Source organism: Salvelinus fontinalis, chromosome 35, assembly GCF_029448725.1.
Source record: "Salvelinus fontinalis isolate EN_2023a chromosome 35, ASM2944872v1, whole genome shotgun sequence".
In the NCBI taxonomy this organism is placed as follows: domain Eukaryota; kingdom Metazoa; phylum Chordata; class Actinopteri; order Salmoniformes; family Salmonidae; genus Salvelinus; species Salvelinus fontinalis.
Window position 1 is genome coordinate 1,704,573 of NC_074699.1, and position 22,500 is coordinate 1,727,072.

At 44.0% G+C, this 22,500-nt stretch overlaps 1 protein-coding gene across 2 annotated transcripts in view; it reads left to right on the plus strand.

The window, feature by feature from the left end:
* LOC129834190 (mothers against decapentaplegic homolog 3) overlaps positions 1-22,500 on the plus strand; it is a 53,585-nt gene that overhangs the window by 11,646 nt on the left and 19,439 nt on the right. Inside the window, exons 2-6 of one of the 2 annotated variants that reach the window (XM_055898929.1) lie at positions 13,176-13,369; positions 14,642-14,776; positions 15,840-15,914; positions 16,307-16,330; positions 21,513-21,638. In XM_055898929.1, coding sequence (XP_055754904.1) covers positions 13,176-13,369; positions 14,642-14,776; positions 15,840-15,914; positions 16,307-16,330; positions 21,513-21,638 — 554 coding nt within the window. The remainder of the gene's footprint in view (positions 1-13,175; positions 13,370-14,641; positions 14,777-15,839; positions 15,915-16,306; positions 16,331-21,512; positions 21,639-22,500) is intronic. The other variant, XM_055898928.1, reaches the window with a different exon arrangement.

Sequence of the window (22,500 nt, forward strand, 5' to 3'; positions counted from 1 at the left end):
CTCCCTGCCCCCCTCTCTCTCTCTCTCTCTCCCTGCCCCCTCTCTCTCTCTCTCTCTCTCCCTGCCCCCTCTCTCTCTCTCTCTCTCTCCCTGCCCCCTCTCTCTCTCTCTCTCTCCCTGCCCCCTCTCTCTCCTCCCCTGCCCCTCTCTCTCTCTCCCTGCCCCCTCTCTCTCTCTCTCTCTCCCTGCCCCCTCTCTCTCTCTCTCTCTCCCTGCCCCCTCTCTCTCTCTCTCTGTCTCCCTGCCCCCTCTCTCTCTCTCTCTCTGTCTCCCTGCTCTCTCTCTCTCTCTCCCTGCCCTCTCTCTCTCTCTCTCTCTCTCCCTGCCCTCTCTCTCTCTCTCTCTCCCTTCCCTCTCAATTCAATTCAATTTGCTTTATTGGCATGACGTAACAATGTACATATTGCCAAAGCTTATTTACAATATAAAAATGAGAATCAAAATGGTCAACGGGACAACAGTAACAACAATAACTAAGTGTCAAAATAACCATACATTCAACAATAACAATAAACATACAGTAGAGTACATGTGCAGGTTGATTGGTCTGTCAGACACTGTCCCTCAACTTATGGCAGGCAGCAATGTAGTGCGCTGCCAACCCACAGCTCTCTGCGTCCTCCCCCAACAGGACGGGTAGCCTATCCTCATCAGAGAGGTCTTTGAAACCTTGAATAAGAGTTTCAAATTTGGGGAAATGGCACTCTCTAATTGTTTTATATTTTTGACATTTTGTCAGGAAATGCAGCTCCGTCTCAGGTTCTGCTGTTGTGCAGTGGTTGCACAGCCTTTCCTCTACAGGGAGCCAGGTTTTCCTGTGTCTACCCTTCTCAATGGCAAGGCTGTGCTCACTGAGCCTGTACTTTGTCAAGGTTTTTCTAAGGTTTTGATCAGTAACCATAGTCAAATAGTTAGCCATGGTGTACTGTCGATTTAGGGCCAGATAGCACTGCATTTTGCTTTGTGCTTGTGTTTCCCAATAAGCAATGTAGTTTTGTTTTGACTGTGTTGTAATTTGGTTTATTCTGATTGATTGGATGTTCTGGTCCTGAGGCTTCAGTGTGTTAGTAGAACAGGTTTGTGAACTCAGCCCCAGGACCAGCTGGATGAGGGGACTCTTTTCTTTGCTCAGCTCTTGGTATTGCAGGGCTTGGTAGTGATATGAGAGGGGGTCACTGTATTTTAGATGTTTCCAAAACTTAATTGCTCTTTTTTGAGTTTTTATTATTCGTGGATATTTGCCTAATTCTGCCCTGCATGCATTGTTTGTAGTTTTCCTCTGGACATGTAGGAGAATCTTACAGAACTCTGCATGCAGGGTTTCAATGGGATGTTTGTCCCATTTGATGAAATCTTGTTTTGCAAGTGGACCCCACACCTCGCTGCCATAAAGTGCAATTGGTTCAATGACATATTCAATTAGTTTTAGCCAGATTTTAATAGGTATTTCAATTTGAATTTGCTTTTTAATTGCGTAGAATGCCCTGCGTGCTTTCTCTCTCAGTTCATTCACTGCCTCATTAAGGTGTCCAGTTGAGCTTATTTTTAAACCTAAGTAATTGTAGTGTGTGCAGTACTCTATATATTTTGTACCGATTGAGAACTTTGGTCTAATTCCCTGAGATCTGGATCTTCTCTGGAAAATCATTATTTTAGTCTTTTTGGGGTTTACTGCCAGGGCCCAGGTCTGGCAGTACTGCTCTAGCAGATCCAGGCTCTGCTGTAGGCCATGTGCTGTGGGTGACAACAGGCATAGGTCATCTGCGAAGAGTAGGCATTTAACCTCTGAATTATGGAGACTAACACCAGGGGCTGAGGATTTATCTAGAATAGTGGCCAATTCGTTGATGTAAATATTGAAGAGTGCAGGGCTCAGATTACAACCCTGACGAAGGCCCCGCCCCTGGTTAAAGAATTCTGTTCTTTTCTTGCCAATTTTAATGCTGCACGTATTGCCAGTATACATTGATTTAATTATGTCATATGTTTTACCCCCTACACCACTTTCAATAACTTTGTAGAACAGTCCTGTGTGCCAAATAGAATCAAATGCTTTTTGGAAGTCGATAAAGCAAGCGTATATTTTGGTATTATTTTGGTGGACATGTTTACCTATCAGGGTGTGTAGGGTGTAAATATGATCGGTCGTGCGATGTTTTGGTATAAATCCAATTTGGCTTTTACTCAAGACATTGTGCTTATTAAGGAAGTTTAGAACTCTTACATTTATAATACTACAGAAAACCTTCCCCAGGTTACTGTTCACACAAATGCCTCTGTAATTGTTAGGGTCAAATTTGTCTCCGTTTTTAAAGATTGGGGTTATGAGTCCTTGATTCCAGATGTCAGGGAAATAACCTACACTCAGGATCAAATTAAACAGTTTTAATATGGCCAATTGAAATTTTGCACTAGTGAGTTTGAGCATCTCATTTAGGATGCCATCAGGTCCGCATGCCTTTTTAAATTTGAGAGCCTGAAGTTTCTTATAGAGCTCCTGGTCAGTAATTGGGGAGTCCAGTGGATTTTGGTTGTCCTTTATAGCTTTTTCTAATCCATTCAACTTCTCATGAATTTGGCGTTGTTCTGCGTTTGTGTCAATTTGAACGGTGTTGTAGAGTGTTTTAAAATGGGTTGTCCATATGTCACCATTTTGTATCGCTAATTCCTCTTGTTTAGATTTCTTGAATTTTTTCCAATTTTGCCAGAAGTTGTTTGTGTTTATGGACTCCTCAATTAGCATCAGCTGCTTTCTGTTGTACTGGGCTTTTTTGGTTCTGAGTGTACGTTTATAGAGTTTTAAAGTCTCACAGTAATGAAGGCGTAATTCACCATTATTTGGGTCTCTGTGCTTTTGGTTGGATAGTGTTCTAATTTTTTTTCTTATAATTTTACAATCTGCATCAAACCAGTTGTCATCTGTGATCTTTTTTGTTTTGTTTTTTATCAATTTCAATTGTGCTTCTTTTGCCGTTTGCCTGAATATATAGTTGATGTTTTGTACTGCTAGATTGATGCCTTCTTTACTGTGAGTGAATGTGGTATCCAGAAAGTTATCTAAGAGTGTTTGGATATTTTGGTTCCAGGTTGCTTTCTGGTATTCTTCTGTGCTGTTTTGGGCCCATCTGTATGAATTTCTGATGTTGTACAGCTTACTGGGCTGTGAATGTGTGGTTGTTTCCATGTCTGTTCTTTTGAGGAACAATGTAATTTGGCTGTGATCAGACAGAGGTGTTAGTGGCTTGACAGTGAATGAGCTGAGAGAGAAAGGGTCAATGTCTGTGATCATATAGTCTACTGTACTGTGGCCAAGAGGTGAGCAGTAGGTGAATCTCCCCAAAGAGTCCCCCCGTAACCTACCATTGACAAAGTACAGACCCAGGCTTCTACAGAGCTGCAAAAGATCCCTTCCGTTTTTGTTGACGGTGCTGTCACTGTTGTTTCTATGGGGGAGATTAAGGCAGTTAGAAACAGTATGGCCTGTAATAAAGCTGTCCCCTCGTGTGCTCGTTAGATCAGGTAGTGTTCCTGTGCGCGCATTTGTGTCCCCACAGATGAGCACATTTCCCTGGGCCTGGAAATGGCACGTCTCTTCCTCAAGGGTAGGGAAGATCTCCTCTGAGTAATATGGGGATTCTGAGGGGGGGATATAAATTGCGCAAAGGAACACATCTTTTTCTGTCAGTACAAGTTCTTTTTTCAGTTTTAACCAAATGTGATATTTGCCAATTTTGAGGGGGTCAATTAGATGTTGTAGTTCGGATTTGTACCAAATGATCAGTCCTCCAGAGTCTCTGCCTCTATTGCCTCTGCCTCTCCTCTCTCTCTCTACCGCTCTCTCTCTCACCGCTCTCTCTCTGTCTCCCTGCTCTCTCTCTCTCTGTCTCCCTGCTCTCTCTCTCTCTGTCTCCCTGCTCTCTCTCTCTCTGTCTCCCTGCTCTCTCTCTCTCTGTCTCCCTGCTCTCTCTCTCTCTGTCTCCCTGCTCTCTCTCTCTCTCCCTGCCCTCTCTCTCTCTCTCTCTCCCTGCCCTCTCTCTCTCTCTCTCTCCCTGCCCTCTCTCTCTCTCTCCCTGCCCTCTCTCTCTCTCTCCCTGCCCTCTCTCTCTCTCTCTCCCTGCTCTCTCTCTCTCTCGCTCTCTCTCTCTCTCGCTCTTGCTCTCCTTGCTCTCTCTCTCTCTCTCTCTCTCTCTCCTTGCTCTCTCTCTCTCTCTCTCTCTCCTTGCTCTCTCTCTCTCTCTCTCTCTCTCTCTCTCTCTCATATTTCTGTATAAGGACATGACCAATCTGTTATTGTAGATCAGTGTCTGTAGTTAATGGACATTAGAGACAGGCATGGTAGTCTTTGTTGTGTTGCTAGACTGTAGTCAGTCATTATGAGGCAGCAGAAATGGAACTAGATTCTATATCAAAGCATAGCCTTATAGCCTTACGCCTTATAGGGTGTGTGTGTGTTCAGTGGCGCTTGGAGCACAGAACCGTAGCCAGTGTGTGACTGTTCGTGCTTCAAAGTGTTTGTTTTGCCCCCTCAGATTAGTGCAGCTCAGCCTGGGCCAGTCGGAGTCTCTGATCTGAGGCAGACGCACACACACCCCACCAACCCCTTAAATCTGAGAACCCCCGCTCACACAACCAGCAGCAGCAGCTGTACCAACCCACAAATCTGGGCCCTTCTCCATACTTCACAAACATGGACAACACACACAACAGCAGGCGACGTGGGTGAGGCAGGGGGATTTAGGGTGCAGGTCTCCCATCTCCTCCAGGGTTGTGAGGGGGCTCCGGGTCAGTCTCTGTTGGAGAGCCACAGAACCCTCCATCTCCTCCAGGGTTGTGAGGGGGCTCCGGGTCAGTCTCTGTTGGAGAGCCACAGAACCCTCCACCCGGTTCCCCCAGAGCAGAACCAACTTATAACCCTTTCCCTTTTCACATCAGTTCAACACCTACATTTACATGTCCACATTGTCAACACATTTCCTTTGTCACGCTTTAATCAAATGCCTGAATGCATTCTGCAAATGGTGGAACAGACTACATCTGATAACACAACAACTTAGCTACAGTAGTTGGCTACTGACATTATCTAGCCAGCTGACCTCTGTAACTAGCCGGCAAGCGAGCGAGCAACGCTAAAGGGATTGCAAACAGGTTAGAATAACTCTAGCCAATGCAACTTTTGTTGGCCTAGACCCGTTTTTTCAATGCTGTCTTCGTATTCTGATAGCTGAAGTTGCATGTAAGCGTTGGGTGTATACCGGGCTATACTGTAACGCTGCATAGGCCTAGCTGTATAGGAATGGAATCGGGACTGCTGTGGGGCTCAACATGAATATCCATGCTCCATTAGCTAGGCCTAGTGACTCACTAGTTTTCCCCCTAGATACTCTAGATAGGCTTTTGAAAGTAGGCTGGTGGAAGGTCATGTACTTGTTTACCCAGTTTCTGTCACTGAAAGGATATGACTTTTGTATATGGCCTGCCCCCCCCCCCCCCCCCCCCCCCAGTGCGGTGGTGCTGAGAGTGTCAGTCAGTGTAACTAGCCTGAGTCACACAGCCATACCTAGGGCCTGGCAATAACTGTTCTGGAGCCATGGAGGGCTTGGACTCCGGATCCTTCCTGAACCCATTTGGTGTTTTCCATTACCCAGCACCCGATCCATCTTTCATGTCTTGTCAGAGTTGTAGCCCACCACCGGCACCGGCAGGGCATACAGGGTCAAAGCCATTCCTCCACTGCCATCCTGGAACATATCTGAAACACGACGCGCTCCACATACTCATAAAGCATTTGAAGAGTGTGAGGTCATCTGGGGCTCGGCCCCTCCAACAACATGTCGCTCAGGGACGTTGGCATGTTATGAATGGCTGGGGGTTGTTCTGGGCAACCACTCCTATCGCTGTGGTAAATGTCTTCAACAGTGACTCAGTGGCTGTATGGGAAGTTGTTGGCGTTTTGGTCAAGGGCTTGTTGTATGGTCCCTTCCTCCCTCCCTGGACTGTGAAAGTGGAATCCCTCACGTTAGAACAGGACATGAAGTCTGTGTCTGAATCTGTGTGTCTGGTGTTTCCTGGACCTGAGTTGGTCCAGACCAGAAAGCTGTTGCGGGGGTGCAGTGATGAGAGTAGTGTCCCAGTGAAGGACTGAGTCAGGGAATGAGAATGGGGAATTCCAAGGTAACGGAATTATGCAGAGACTCCGATTTTTTTCATTTTAAAATGTATTCCAAACAAAAACGATTGATTTTCAAAGTTTAACAAACCATACAATTCTATGCACAAAGACTACTTTTAACAAGTACCATAGTAAATAAAACTAAAAACATTTACTGGAAATAACGGTAAAATCTCCCTCTGGTTTATTCTGTTACCAAACGTATCTGCACAGTCCTGCTGTAAATGTGGTTTTGCCACACACCGTAATAGTTTTGGTGAATAGGATGTTTTTGTCTGTTCAGTGTCACCCCCCAGCCTAAACCCCAAAGGAAAACACCCACTGTAGAGCATGGGCCTGAGACGCAGTTATATCACCTCAGCCCAGTCTGTACACAGGCAAACACACACACACACCCCTACACACACACACACACACGCACACCCCTACACACACACACACACACCTAAACACACACCCCTACACACACACACAACCCCCCCTAAACCGGTTCAAATACTATTTCTATTACTTTTCAATACATTTCAAAACACTTATTCTGATAACCTTTAGTTATCTAGTTAGTTTAAAAAACAATTATTCTGATAACCTTTAGTTATCTAGTTAGTTTAAAAAACAACTAGTAGTTGAATATTGGAATGTATTTGATACACTCTTTGAAAATACTACACTGACTCAAATACACGCCCAAACCTAACCTTAAAACCCCTTAACCCTAAAACTATACCGAACTCCTAAACCTACCTGTAACCCATAGCCTTAATTATAACCCTTATTTTAATCTTACATGTAACCCCTAAGCCTAAAATAGCATTTTTCCTCGTGTGGACAGGAAAAATGTCCCCACTTGTCCAAATATTCCTTATTTTGCTATCCTTGTAAGGACTTCTGGTACCCACAAGGATAGTTACACACACACACACACACACAGAACACGAGAGAGTGAGCTGAGCTAACCCAGCCCCCCATTAACCTTAATTCTTTATGATGGCCACAGGACTCACTGATGTGCAAAGCCCCAGGAAATGGCTGCTCGTTTACGGGCTGGGGCAACAGCAACCCACCGACTCCTTCTCAGCCAATTGGGGCTCATAAAAGGGGGCCTTGCCCTGTGCCATGCGCTGTGTGAAATAACTTTTTTGTTTAATAAGAACCGGAGGATGTGTTTGAGTAGAACCGAGAGCTCGTCGGGATAGAGAACTGAATGCTCTGTGTGACAATGTGATTTCTGATTAGGGACTGTATGTTATAGATTTTCTGCTGTTGGATACACACACACACACACACACACACACACACACACACACACACACACACACACACACACACACACACACACACACACACACACACACACACAGGTTTTCATGGTTTAATTATTTAGTTTGGTTTAAGGCAACATTGTTGAATCCCAACCCACCCACACACACACAAACACACCTGTCCTCCACCACCACACAAGTAGAATCCCCCTGTGTAACACCCCCCCCCCCTCCCCTTTCGCAAAATGCCAAGACAGTGAAAAGCCGCTATGAAATATTAAAGGCCCTGATGTTTTCCCTCCGGAGGCACAGTAGTTGGCTGAGACTAACACAAACACGCTCAGTCTGGCTGAGTACCACTGAAGGCTCCTCCAATCACATTACAGCATGGAGCCTTGGTACGGTGAGGTCACTGGTTAGCCGGCCAGACTCCTCGTTGCTCCGCTGAGACTCTCCTGCTGACGTACAGGCTTCTAAAGAGCTTAATGGGGGACCAGGTTGAACTCTAACAGGGAAAAAACTAGAGGTTGGTCGATTATGATTTTTCAACGCCGATACCGATTTATTGGAGGACCAAAAAAAGCCGATACGATTAATTGGCATATTTTATATATATTTGTAATAATGACCAATGAACACATATTTTAACTCAATATAATGCATAAATAAAATAAATTTAGTCTCAAATAAATAATGAAACATGTTCAATTTGGTTTAAATAATGCAAAAACAGTGTTGGAGAAAAAAGTAAAATTGCAATATGTGCCATGTAAAAAAACGCTAACGTTTTAAGTTCCTTGCTCTAAACATGAGAACATATGGAAGCTGGTGATTCTTCAATATTCCCAGTTAAGAAGTTTTAGGTTGTAGTTATTATAGGACTATTTCTCTCTATACCATTTGTATTTCATATACCTTTGTCTATTGGATGTTCTTATAGGCACTATAGTATTGCCAGCCTAATCTCGGGAGTTGATATGCTTGAAGTCATAAACATCGCTGTGCTTCAAGCATTGCTAAGAGCTGCTGGCAAACGCAGGAAAATGCTGTTTGAATGAATGCTTACGAGCCTGCTGCTGCCTACCACCGCTCAGTCAGGCTGTTCTATCAAATATCAAATCATAGACTTAATTATAATATAATAAACACACAGAAATACAAGCCAATCATTAATATGGTCAAATCCGGAAACTATCATTTCGAAAACAAGACGTTTTATTCAGTGAAATGCGGAACCGTTCCGTATTTTATCTAACGGGTGGCATCCCTAAGTCTAAATATTGCTGTTACATTGTACAACCTTCAATGTTATGTCATAATTATGTACAATTCTGGCAAATTAATTAGTCTTTGTTAGGAAGAAATGGTCTTCACACAGTTCGCAACGAGCCAGGCGGCCCAAACTGCTGCATATACCCTGACTCTGCTTGCACAGAACGCAAGAGAAGTGACACAGGTTAAAAAAAGATATACTTGTGTATTGATTTTAAGAAAGGCATTGATGTTTATGATTAGGTACATTGGTGCAGCGATTCATCACCCGTTTGGTGAAGTTGAAGTAGGCTGGGATTCGATGATAAATTAACAGGCACCGCAATGATTATATGCAACGCAGGACAAGCTAGTTAACCTAGTAATATCATCAACCATGTGTAGTTAACTAGTGATTATGTTACGATTGATTGTTTTTATAAGATATGTTTAATGCTAGCAGTCAACTTGCCGTGGCTCCTTGCAGCCACCAGGTCCTTTTGATGCTGCACTCGGTAACAGGTAGTCAGCCTGCCACGCAGTCACCTCGTGGATTGCAATGTAATCGGCCATAATCGGCGTCAAAAAATGCCGATTACCGATTGTTATGAAACCTTGAAATCGGCCCAAATTAATCGGCCATGCCGATTTTAATTGGTCGACCTCTAAAAAAAAACATCACCAGATTCACAGAGAATATATTACATAGGATGACGAAACAATACTCCAAGCCGCAGCTCCATACTACTTGTTAAATATAGAGAACTGATAGTGTATACTGGTTGTTGGATTGTCATAGGGTCCTTGGGTATCTTTTGAAATAAGAAATGGATTCTTCATGTCTTACTCATTTGTAGCAAGAAGTTTAGTCCAAATTGGATGTTGGGTATTATATTTGCTGAATATTATCTGAATCCTATAAATTCAAGTGGCCAACTTGGTTGCAATCAATTAGCTAAATTTATCTGCGATAAAATGTCAACAAAATGTTTCAGGAATGGCAATCTTATCTGTTTCTAACTACAGAAACTATTTCAGACCAATCTGAGATGGTGGGTGTCATGGCTGGCTGAAATGACATGAAATGACCTAATGTTCTCATCGTTTGCTTTGGACCGTCAGCAGGATAATGTCTCTTTACCAAGATGATAATAATTCACCTCAGAATTTCAACCATGTAATTGTAACCAGAGAATGAACAGTTAAGTTACAAAAAAAGGTGAAATTCAGTCGTGATGAATCAGCTGCACGTTTCCTAACCCCCACCACAAGTTCTCCTACTAATAACAAGCTGAAAGCCATGTGTAGCTTCTCCTTTTACACTTCCTGTCTCTGAGTTAGTGATATCATTGACACTATTATTATTATTATTAGAGCAAAAACCCTTATCACACAGCTCTGACCCATGACAATAAGGGGTTGTATTAAACCAAACATTCACAAGCTGTGGTGTGACTGCTGTGTAGTTTGATTTTATACGCTGTGTAGTTTGACTTTCTGACTGTCTGAAATTCTATGAAGGAACATTTTTGGTTCCATTGGTAATGGTTTGAATGTTTACATGGTTATAATGGAATAATTTTTGTTCAGTTCAAGAGTGCAAGCTGTTTACCCTACACGTACCCTGGCTGAGTGGTCTACATGTTTCACTGACAACAGATGGCCATGGGGAGAAACCCTGTCAGTATTGTAACCTAGTAACTGGTCTTCTGTGGCCTAGACAGCCTCCCTCTGCTACTGGGATCCTAAATCAGGGTGCATCAGAATGAGACAGAGCAACATGAGCATATTTAATGCATGTTATATAGTCAGCCCAGGGATGGGCAACTGCCCCACCCCTTCTATAATATCTATCAATTGGTTGAAGTTGGAAGTTTACATACACTTAGGTTGGAGTCACTAGTTTTTCAACCACTCCACACATTTCTTGTAAACAAACTATACTTTTGACAAGTCGGTTCGGACATCTACTTTGTGCATGACACAAGTAATTTTTTCCAACAATTGTTTATAGACAGATTATTTCACTTATAATTCACTGTATCACATTTCCAGTTGGTCAGACGTTTGCATACACTAAGTTGACTGTGCCTTTAAACAGCTTGGAAAATTGCAGAAAATTATGTCATGGCTTTAGAAGCTTCTGATAGGCTAATTGACATCATTTGAGTCAATTGGAGGTGTACCTGTGCATGTATTTCAAGGCCTACCTTCAAACTCAGTGCCTCTTTGCTTGAGATCATGAGAAAATCAAAAGAAATCAACCAAGACCACAGAAAAAAATTATAGACCTCCACAAGTCTGGTGAACCAATCCTTGGGAGCAATTTCCAAACACCTGAAGGAACCATGTTTATCTGTACAAACAATAGTACGCAAGTATAAACACCATGGGACCAAGCAGCCGTCATACCGCTCAGGAAGGAGATGCGTTCTGTCTCCTAGAGATGAACGTACTTTCGTGCGAAAAGTGCAAATCATTCCCAGAACAACAGCAAAGGACCTTGTGAAGATGCTGGAGGGAACAGGTACAAAGTATCTATATCCACAGTAAAACGAGTCCTATATCGACAACCTGAAAGGCCGCTCAGCAAGGAAGAAGCCACTGCTCCAAAACCGCCCAAAAAAAGCACGACTACGGTTTGCAACTGCACATGGGGACAAAGGTCGTACTTTTTGGAGAAATGTCCTCTGGTCTGATGAAACAAAAATAGAACTGTTTGGCCATAATGACCATCATTATGTTTGGAGGAAAAAGGGGTAGGCTTGCAAGTCAAAGAACACCATCCCAACCGTGAAGCACGGGGGTGGCAGCATCATGTTGTGGGGGTGCTTTGCTGCAGGAGGGACTGGTGCACTTCACAAAATAGATGGCATCATGAGGAGGAAAATTATGTGGATATATTGAAGCAACATCTCAAGGCATCAGTCAGGAAGTTAAAGCTTGGTTGCAAATGTGTCTTCCAAATGGACAATGACCCCAAACATACTTCCAAAGTTGTGGCAAAATGGCTTAAGGACAACAAAGTCAAGGTATTGGAGTGGCCATCACAAAGCCCTGACCTCAATGGGCAGAACTGAAAAAGCGTGTGTGAGCAAGGAGGCCTACAAACCTGATTCAGTTACACCAGCTCTGTCAGGAGGAATGGGACAAAATTCACCCAACTTATTATGGGAAGCTTGTGGAAGGCGACCCGAAACGTTGGACCCAAGTTAAACAATTTAAGGGCAATGTTACACTCAATTCGTATTTGGTATGTAAACTTCTGAACCACTGGGAATGTGATGAAATAAATAAAAGCTGAAATAAATAATTATCCTTTCTGTTATTCTGACATTTCACATTCTTAAAATGAAGTGGTGATCCCAACTGACCTAAGACAGGGAATTTTTACTGGGATTAAATGTCAGGAATTGTGAAAAACTGAGTTTAAATGTATTTGGCTAAGGTGTGTGTAAACTTCTGATTTCAACTGTATATACTACATTACTAAAAGTATGTGGAAACCTGCTAGTCCAACATCTCATTCCCAAATCATGGGCATTAATATGGAGTTGTTCCCCCCCTTTGCTGCTGTAATAGCCTCCACTCTTCTGGGAAGGCTTTCCACTAGATGTTGGTACATTGCTGCAGGGACTTACTTCCATTCAGCCACGAGCATTAGTGAGGTCGGGCACTGATGTTGGGCGTTTAGATCTGGCTCGCAGTCGGTGTTCCAATTCATCCCAAAGGTGTTCGATGGGGTTGAGGTCAGAGCTCTGTGCAGGCCAGTCAAGTTCTTTCACGCCGATCTCGACAAACCATTTCTGTATGTACCTCACTTTGTGCACGGGGGCATGCTGAAACAGGAAAGGCCCTTCCACAAAGTTGGAAGCATAGAATCGTCTAGAATATTATTGTATGCTGTACCATTAAGATTTCCCTTCACTGGAACTAAGGGGCCTGGCCCAAACCATGAAAAACTGCCCCAGACCATTATTCCTCCTCCACCAAACTTTATAGTTGGCAGGTAGCGTTCTCCTGGCATCCGCCAAACCCAGATTCGTACGTCTGTCTGCCAGAAGCGTATTCATCACTCCAGAGAACGTGTTTCCACTGCTTCATTGTCCAATGGCGGTGAGCTATACACCACTCCAGCTGACGCTTGACATTGCTCATGGTGATCTTAGGCTTGTGTGCGGCTGCTCGGCCATGGAAACACATTTCATGTAGTGTATAAAATTGCACACTTCTATATAATTGCGGGTGGGGGGGGCTTTAAAGTGTTTAGCTCGCAAGGTGAAATGTTTTTGCCTATACTCAGTGTATGGGGTGTGATCTTCTCTGTACACTCGCAGTCGTGAGATTGTGAACTTACCTTTTTGGAGTTGGTCTGCTTGGCCATTTTCAAGAACAGCAAACTATTCAAGCAACGTGCCAAAAGGCAAAACAGTGTATGAACTTATAACTCCAAAGCAGTAACAACAAAACAAACCTCTCTCTGTCTCTGCCAGGTCCCTGGATGGACGGTTACAGGTGTCCCACAGGAAGGGCCTCCCCCACGTCATCTACTGCCGCCTGTGGCGCTGGCCCGACCTGCAGTCCCACCACGAGCTGCGGGCCGTGGAGCTCTGTGAGTACGCCTTCCACACCAAGAAGGATGAGGTGTGTGTCAACCCCTACCACTACCAGAGGGTGGAGACGCCAGGTACGGACAACTGTCCCCTTTCATTAAAAACCACCAGAGGTTCAATGAGCTTCACCTCAGTAGCATGTATTACACATCTTGTAAATGTATTGGCTCTGTGACTACTAGTTTGACAGGTGTGAGAGGCTCAGCTCTTTTATGTTTTCACAAATGACAGTTGAGGCAATCTATACCTTTTGGTGTGTTAGAGAAACAATGCACCGTATCTGTGCATTTGTGTTCTTTGTGTTTGTCTGTGTGTGATGCATGTCTAATTGTGTTTCTGTCTGTGTGTGATGTCTAATTGTGTTTTGTGTGTTTCTGTCTGTGTGGTGTCTAATTGTGTTTCTGTGTGTGGTGTCTAATTGTGTTTCTGTCTGTGTGTGGTCTCTAAATGTGTTCTTTGTGTTTCTGTATGTCTGTGTGGTGTCTAATTGTGTTCTTTGTGTTTCTGTCTGTCTGTGTGGTGTCTAATTGTGTTCTTTCTTTCTGTCTGTGTGTGGTGTATAATTGTGTTTCTGTCTGTGGTGTATAATTGTGTTTCTGTCTGTGTGTGGTGTATAATTGTGTTTCTGTCTGTGTGTGGTGTATAATTGTGTTTCTGTGTGTGGTGTATAATTGTGTTTCTGTGTGGTGTCTAATTGTGTTTCAGTGTGTGATGTCCAATTGAGTTCTTTGTGTTGCTGTCTGTGTGTGTGGTGTCTAATTGTGTTCTTTGTGTTTCTGTCTGTGTGTGATGTCTAATTGTGTTCTTTGTGTTTCTGTGTGTGTGTGTGGTGTCTAATTGTGTTCTTTGTGTTTCTGTGTGTGTGTGTGGTGTATAATTGTGTTTCTGTCTGTGTGTGGTGTCTAATTGTGTTCTTTGTGTTGCTGTCTGTGTGTGGTGTCTAATTGTGTTTCTGTGTGTGGTGTCTAATTGTGTTCTTTGTGTTTCTGTCTGTGTGTGGTGTCTAATTGTGTTCTTTGTGTTGCTGTGTGTGTGGTGTATAATTGTGTTTCTGTCTGTGTGTGGTGTCTAATTGTGTTCTTTGTGTTGCTGTCTGTGTGTGTGATGTCCAATTGAGTTCTTTGTGTTGCTGTCTGTGTGTGTGGTGTATAATTGTGTTTCTGTCTGTGTGTGGTGTCTAATTGTGTTCTTTGTGTTTCTGTGTGTGTGTGTGGTGTATAATTGTGTTCTTTGTGTTTCTGTCTGTGTGGTGTATAATTGTGTTTCTGTGTGTGGTGTATAATTGTGTTTCTGTGTGTGGTGTATAATTGTGTTGCTGTGTGTGGTGTATAATTGTGTGTGTGCAGTGCTGCCTCCTGTGCTGGTTCCCAGACACACAGAGATCCCCAGTGAGTTTCCTCCTCTGGACGACTACAGCCACTCCATCCCAGAGAACACCAACTTCCCCGCCGGCATCGAGCCACAGAGCAACTACATACCAGGTGACATCAGTCATATAACTAGTGAGACAAGTCTACATACCAGGTGACATATCAGTCATGTAACTAGTGAGACAAGTCTACATACCAGGTGACATATCAGTCATATTACTAGTGAGACCAGTCTACATACCAGGTGACATATCAGTCATATAACTAGTGAGACAAGATTACATACCAGGTGACATATCAGTCATATAACTAGTGAGACCAGTCTACATACCAGGTGACATATCAGTCATATAACTAGTGAGACCAGTCTACATATCAGGTGACATATCAGTCATATAACTAGTGAGACAAGTCTACATACCAGGTGACATATCAGTCTGATAACTGGTGAAACAAGTCTACATACCAGGTGCGATATCAGTCGTGTTACTGCTGAGACAAGTCTACATACCAGGTGACATATCAGTCATATAACTAGTGAGACCAGTCTACATACCAGGTGACATATCAGTCTGATATCTGGTGAGACAAGTCTACATACCAGGTGTGATATCAGTCGTGTTACTGCTGAGACAAGTCTACATACCAGGTGACATATCAGTCATATAACTAGTGAGACCAGTCTACATATCAGGTGACATATCAGTCATATAACTAGTGATACCAGTGGTAAAGGGGGTGAAACTAGTCCTCACACAGATTCCTAGAGCAGGTGAGACCAGTCAGGATTTCTGAAGCATGTTATAGAAAAGTCTTACAGTGGGCGAGACTGGTTTAAGTGAGACAAGTTTAAAATGAGTGGAAGGTCGGTGAGAAAAGTCTTAAAACAAGTTAAAATCCCGTTCAATCGGACAAGACAGGTGAGTAGGGGAGACTGGCCAAGGGTTTGCAATGCATGACCTTGTTTCACACAGCTCAGTGTCTGGGATTTGGTCTTGTCTGCCCACTCTCACACAGTCTAGTTGTGACAGCCAAGGGGTTTTATACAGACACTTTTCCTTCAGTCCTCCTCCTTCCTTCTCCGTGAGTTTGGGTGACGGCCACCTAGACCCCTCTCCTTCCTTCTCTGTGAGTTTGGGTGACGGCCGCCTAGACCCCTCTCCTTCCTTCTCAGTGAGTTTGGGTGACGGCCACCTAGACCCCTCTCCTTCCTTCTCTGTGAGTTTGGGTGACGGCCACCTAGACCCCTCTCCTTCCTTCTCTGTGAGTTTGGGTGACGGCCGCCTAGACCCCTCTCCTTCCTTCTCAGTGAGTTTGGGTGACGGCCGCCTAGACCCCTCTCCTTCCTTCTCAGTGAGTTTGGGTGACGGCCACCTAGACCCCTCTCCTTCCTTCTCTGTGAGTTTGGGTGACGGTCTGGAGTAGAACTAACTCAGTCAGTACATTCAGCCTAGACCCCTCTCCTTCCTTCTCGGTGAGTTTGGGTGACGGCCACCTAGACCCCTCTCCTTCCTTCTCTGTGAGTTTGGGTGACGGCCGCCTAGACCCCTCTCCTTCCTTCTCTGTGAGTTTGGGTGACGGCCGCCTAGACCCCTCTCCTTCCTTCTCTGTGAGTTTGGGTGACGGCCACCTAGACCCCTCTCCTTCAGACAGACTCTAGCAGAGGTGTGAGCTACATCAGCAGACCGGATGAACAGTTGCCAAACACACACACACACACTGAGTCCAGAGGAGGTGGGCAGCCTCTGCCTGGCACAAATGGTGTCTGTGGTGGCTTGAGAGACCGTCAGAAGCAGACAATGCCTCGTGGTGACCAGACCAGCACATGATCTGTTACTACCTCTGGAGGACAAGTAGAACTAACTCAGTCAATACATTCAGCCTGTCTGGAGTAGAACTAACTGTCAATACATTCAGCCTGTCTGGAGTAGAACTAACTCAGTCAGTACATTCAGCCTGTCTGGAGTAGAACTAACTGTCAATACATTCAGCCTGTCTGGAGTAGAACTAACTGTCAATACATTCAGCCTGTCAGGAGTAGAACTAACTGTCAATACATTCAGCCTGTCTGGAGTAGAACTAACTGTCAATACATTCAGCCTGTCAGGAGTAGAACTAACTGTCAATACATTCAGCCTGTCTGGAGTAGAACTAACTCAGTCAGTACATTCAGCCTGTCTGGAGTAGAACTAACTGTCAATACATTCAGCCTGTCTGGAGTAGAACTAACTCAGTCAATACATTCAGCCTGTCGGGAGTAGAACTAACTCAGTCAGTACATTCAGCCTGTCTGGAGTAGAACTAACTGTCAATACATTCAGCCTGTCTGGAGTAGAACTAACTCAGTCAGTACATTCAGCCTGTCGGGAGTAGAACTAACTCAGTCAGTACATTCAGCCTGTCTGGAGTAGAACTAACTGTCAATACATTCAGCCTGTCTGGAGTAGAACTAACTCAGTCAGTACATTCAGCCTGTCTGGAGTAGAACTAACTCAGTCAGTACATTCAGCCTGTCGGGAGTAGAACTAACTGTCAGTACATTCAGCCTGTCTGGAGTAGAACTAACTCAGTCAGTACATTCAGCCTGTCGGGAGTAGAACTAACTGTCAATACATTCAGCCTGTCTGGAGTAGAACTAACTGTCAGTACATTCAGCCTGTCTGGTGTAGAACTAACTCAGTCAATACATTCAGCCTGTCGGGAGTAGAACTAACTCAGTCAATACATTCAGCCTGTCGGGAGTAGAACTAACTCAGTCAGTACATTCAGCCTGTCTGGAGTAGAACTAACTGTCAATACATTCAGCCTGTCTGGAGTAGAACTAACTGTCAATACATTCAGCCTGTCTGGAGTAGAACTAACTCAGTCAGTACATTCAGCCTGTCGGGAGTAGAACTAACTCAGTCAGTACATTCAGCCTGTCAGGAGTAGAACTAACTCAGTCAGTACATTCAGCCTGTCAGGAGTAGAACTAACTCAGTCAGTACATTCAGCCTGTCAGGAGTAGAACTAACTCAGTCAGTACATTCAGCCTGTCAGGAGTAGAACTAACTCAGTCAGTACAGTCAGCCTGTCAGGAGTAGAACTAACTCAGTCAGTACATTCAGCCTGTCAGGAGTAGAACTAACTCAGTCAGTACATTCAGCCTGTCTGGAGTAGAACTAACTCAGTCAGTACATTCAGCCTGTCTGGAGTAGAACTAACTCAGTCAGTACATTCAGCCTGTCAGGAGTAGAACTAACTCAGTCAGTACATTCAGCCTGTCAGGAGTAGAACTAACTGTCAATACATTCAGCCTGTCAGGAGTAGAACTAACTCAGTCAGTACATTCAGCCTGTCTGGAGTAGAACTAACTCAGTCAATACATTCAGCCTGTCGGGAGTAGAACTAACTCAGTCAGTACATTCAGCCTGTCTGGAATAGAACTAACTCAGTCAATACATTCAGCCTGTCTGGAATAGAACTAACTCAGTCAGTACATTCAGCCTGTCGGGAGTAGAACTAACTCAGTCAGTACATTCAGCCTGTCTGGAATAGAACTAACTCAGTCAATACATTCAGCCTGTCTGGAATAGAACTAACTCAGTCAGTACATTCAGCCTGTCGGGAGTAGAACTAACTCAGTCAGTACATTCAGCCTGTCGGGAGTAGAACTAACTCAGTCAGTACATTCAGCCTGTCTGGAGTAGAACTAACTCAGTCAGTACATTCAGCCTGTCTGGAGTAGAACTAACTCAGTCAATACATTCAGCCTGTCGGGAGTAGAACTAACTCAGTCAGTACATTCAGCCTGTCTGGAATAGAACTAACTGTCAATACATTCAGCCTGTCTGGAGTAGAACTAACTGTCAATACATTCAGCCTGTCTGGTGTAGAACTAACTCAGTCAATACATTCAGCCTGTCTGGAGTAGAACTAACTGTCAATACATTCAGCCTGTCAGGAGTAGAACTAACTGTCAATACATTCAGCCTGTCAGGAGTAGAACTAACTCAGTCAATACATTCAGCCTGTCTGGAGTAGAACTAACTGTCAATACATTCAGCCTGTCTGGTGTAGAACTAACTCAGTCAATACATTCAGCCTGTCTGGAGTAGAACTAACTCAGTCAATACATTCAGCCTGTCGGGAGTAGAACTAACTCAGTCAGTACATTCAGCCTGTCTGGAATAGAACTAACTGTCAATACATTCAGCCTGTCTGGAGTAGAACTAACTGTCAATACATTCAGCCTGTCTGGTGTAGAACTAACTCAGTCAATACATTCAGCCTGTCTGGAGTAGAACTAACTGTCAATACATTCAGCCTGTCTGGAGTAGAACTAACTGTCAGTACATTCAGCCTGTCAGGAGTAGAACTAACTCAGTCAGTACATTCAGCCTGTCTGGAGTAGAACTAACTCAGTCAATACATTCAGCCTGTCTGGAGTAGAACTAACTCAGTCAATACATTCAGCCTGTCTGGTGTAGAACTAACTCAGTCAATACATTCAGCCTGTCTGGAGTAGAACTAACTGTCAATACATTCAGCCTGTCTGGAGTAGAACTAACTGTCAATACATTCAGCCTGTCTGGAGTAGAACTAACTCAGTCAGTACATTCAGCCTGTCTGGAGTAGAACTAACTCAGTCAATACATTCAGCCTGTCTGGAGTAGAACTAACTCGGTCAATACATTCAGCCTGTCTGGAGTAGAACTAACTCAGTCAATACATTCAGCCTGTCGGGAGTAGAACTAACTCAGTCAGTACATTCAGCCTGTCTGGAATAGAACTAACTGTCAATACATTCAGCCTGTCTGGAGTAGAACTAACTGTCAATACATTCAGCCTGTCTGGTGTAGAACTAACTCAGTCAATACATTCAGCCTGTCTGGAGTAGAACTAACTGTCAATACATTCAGCCTGTCAGGAGTAGAACTAACTGTCAATACATTCAGCCTGTCAGGAGTAGAACTAACTCGGTCAATACATTCAGCCTGTCTGGAGTAGAACTAACTGTCAATACATTCAGCCTGTCTGGAGTAGAACTAACTGTCAATACATTCAGCCTGTCTGGAGTAGAACTAACTCAGTCAGTACATTCAGCCTGTCGGGAGTAGAACTAACTCAGTCAGTACGTTCAGCCTGTCTGGAGTAGAACTAACTGTCAATACATTCAGCCTGTCAGGAGTAGAACTAACTGTCAATACATTCAGCCTGTCGGGAGTAGAACTAACTCAGTCAGTACATTCAGCCTGTCTGGAGTAGAACTAACTCAGTCAGTACATTCAGCCTGTCTGGAGTAGAACTAACTCAGTCAGTACATTCAGCCTGTCTGGAGTAGAACTAACTCAGTCAATACATTCAGCCTGTCGGGAGTAGAACTAACTCAGTCAGTACATTCAGCCTGTCTGGAGTAGAACTAACTGTCAATACATTCAGCCTGTCTGGAGTAGAACTAACTCAGTCAGTACATTCAGCCTGTCTGGAGTAGAACTAACTGTCAATACATTCAGCCTGTCAGGAGTAGAACTAACTCAGTCAGTACATTCAGCCTGTCTGGAGTAGAACTAACTCAGTCAGTACATTCAGCCTGTCTGGTGTAGAACTAACTCAGTCAATACATTCAGCCTGTCTGGAGTAGAACTAACTGTCAATACATTCAGCCTGTCTGGTGTAGAACTAACTCAGTCAGTACATTCAGCCTGTCTGGAGTAGAACTAACTCAGTCAGTACATTCAGCCTGTCAGGAGTAGAACTAACTCAGTCAGTACATTCAGCCTGTCTGGAGTAGAACTAACTGTCAATACATTCAGCCTGTCGGGAGTAGAACTAACTCAGTCAATACATTCAGCCTGTCGGGAGTAGAACTAACTCAGTCAATACATTCAGCCTGTCGGGAGTAGAACTAACTCAGTCAATACATTCAGCCTGTCGGGAGTAGAACTAACTCAGTCAATACATTCAGCCTGTCGGGAGTAGAACTAACTCAGTCAGTACATTCAGCCTGTCTGGAATAGAACTAACTCAGTCAGTACATTCAGCCTGTCTGGAGTAGAACTAACTCAGTCAGTACATTCAGCCTGTCGGGAGTAGAACTAACTCAGTCAGTACATTCAGCCTGTCGGGAGTAGAACTAACTCAGTCAGTACATTCAGCCTGTCGGGAGTAGAACTAACTCAGTCAGTACATTCAGCCTGTCTGGAATAGAACTAACTCAGTCAGTACATTCAGCCTGTCTGGAGTAGAACTAACTCAGTCAGTACATTCAGCCTGTCTGGAGTAGAACTAACTCAGTCAATACATTCAGCCTGTCAGGAGTAGAACTAACTGTCAATACATTCAGCCTGTCTGGAGTAGAACTAACTGTCAGTACATTCAGCCTGCCAGGAGTAGAACTAACTCAGTCAGTACATTCAGCCTGTCAGGAGTAGAACTAACTCAGTCAGTACATTCAGCCTGTCTGGAATAGAACTAACTCAGTCAGTACATTCAGCCTGTCGGTAGTAGAACTAACTGTCAATACATTCAGCCTGTCTGGAATAGAACTAACTGTCAATACATTCAGCCTGTCTGGAATAGAACTAACTGTCAATACATTCAGCCTGTCTGGAATAGAACTAACTCAGTCAGTACATTCAGCCTGTCGGGAGTAGAACTAACTCAGTCAATACATTCAGCCTGTTTTCTACTGGGTTCCTCTTCACTGAATAAAATCATTGGCTGCGAGCGCGATGATGAAGGGCGTTGTTAATATGCATATGTGAAGCAGTGTAGGGTCCTTTGGTACGTGTTATTAGAAGGAACCTACCAACCTATCATTGTTGACTCTATTTGCTGTGGTTTACTAATGGTGTGTGTGTTTCAGAGACTCCTCCACCGGGCTATCTCAGTGAAGATGGGGAGACCAGTGATCACCTGATGAACCACAGCATGGACACCAGTTCACCTAACCTGTCACCAAACCCAGTGTCTCCAACACACAGCAATTTAGGTAAGCGTTAGGACTGGGTATGGCCAGGGACCTCACAATACATTATTATCACCATACGTAGGTGCTGATTCTGTATGTATTGCGATTCAATACTGCAATTTGATACTCCCAGCATATTGCTCACCAAATGTCTGCTGCAGAGAGATGAGGGCATGAGAATGTATTGTTTGTTGGTGCAGTTACCTCGAACAAAACACACAAAAAACAATTGCTAGCTGGTTGTCTTTTTGGGGATGTTTATTTGTGAGATTGAGACACTGTGTGTGTGTGTGTGTGTGTGTGTGTGTGTGTGTGCTAACTAGCGGACAAGCGTTGCACCGCAGCCCTCCCTCGGGAAGCCAGTCCACTGCTCCGTATTGTAACAGAGGAAACCCGGTCTGCTCATGAAAGGCCTTTGTGTCGGTCCCATCTGAGCCCAGAGCTGTGACTCAGTCAGCCCACACTGACATCAATATCCTGTTGTTTATTAAATCACTGTTTCTGGCCCAAGCTACTATAGAAACAACAAATAGACTGGGCCTTCACATGGGCCCAGACAGTTCACTGTACTTCAAATAGACTGGGCCTTCACATGGGCCCAGACAGTTCACTGTACTTCAAAGGTAAATGTTGGAAGTAGTTAGAATGGAAAAGTAAAAATAAATCTTTGCTGTTACGAGAACTGTGCAAGCGTTTGCCGAATGTTAACGGAACCCTGTAATTTGCCGTTGTCTCCACTGTCTCCGCGTGAGGGCTGAGTTCCCACATTTCTGGGTTGTGCTTCTGGGAACTGGCAGACTTTGTCCTTTTTGTTTTTTCTCCCTCTTTTCTTTTTCCATATTCCATCTTTATATCCTCTACTTCCCTGGCTCTGCTGTTATCT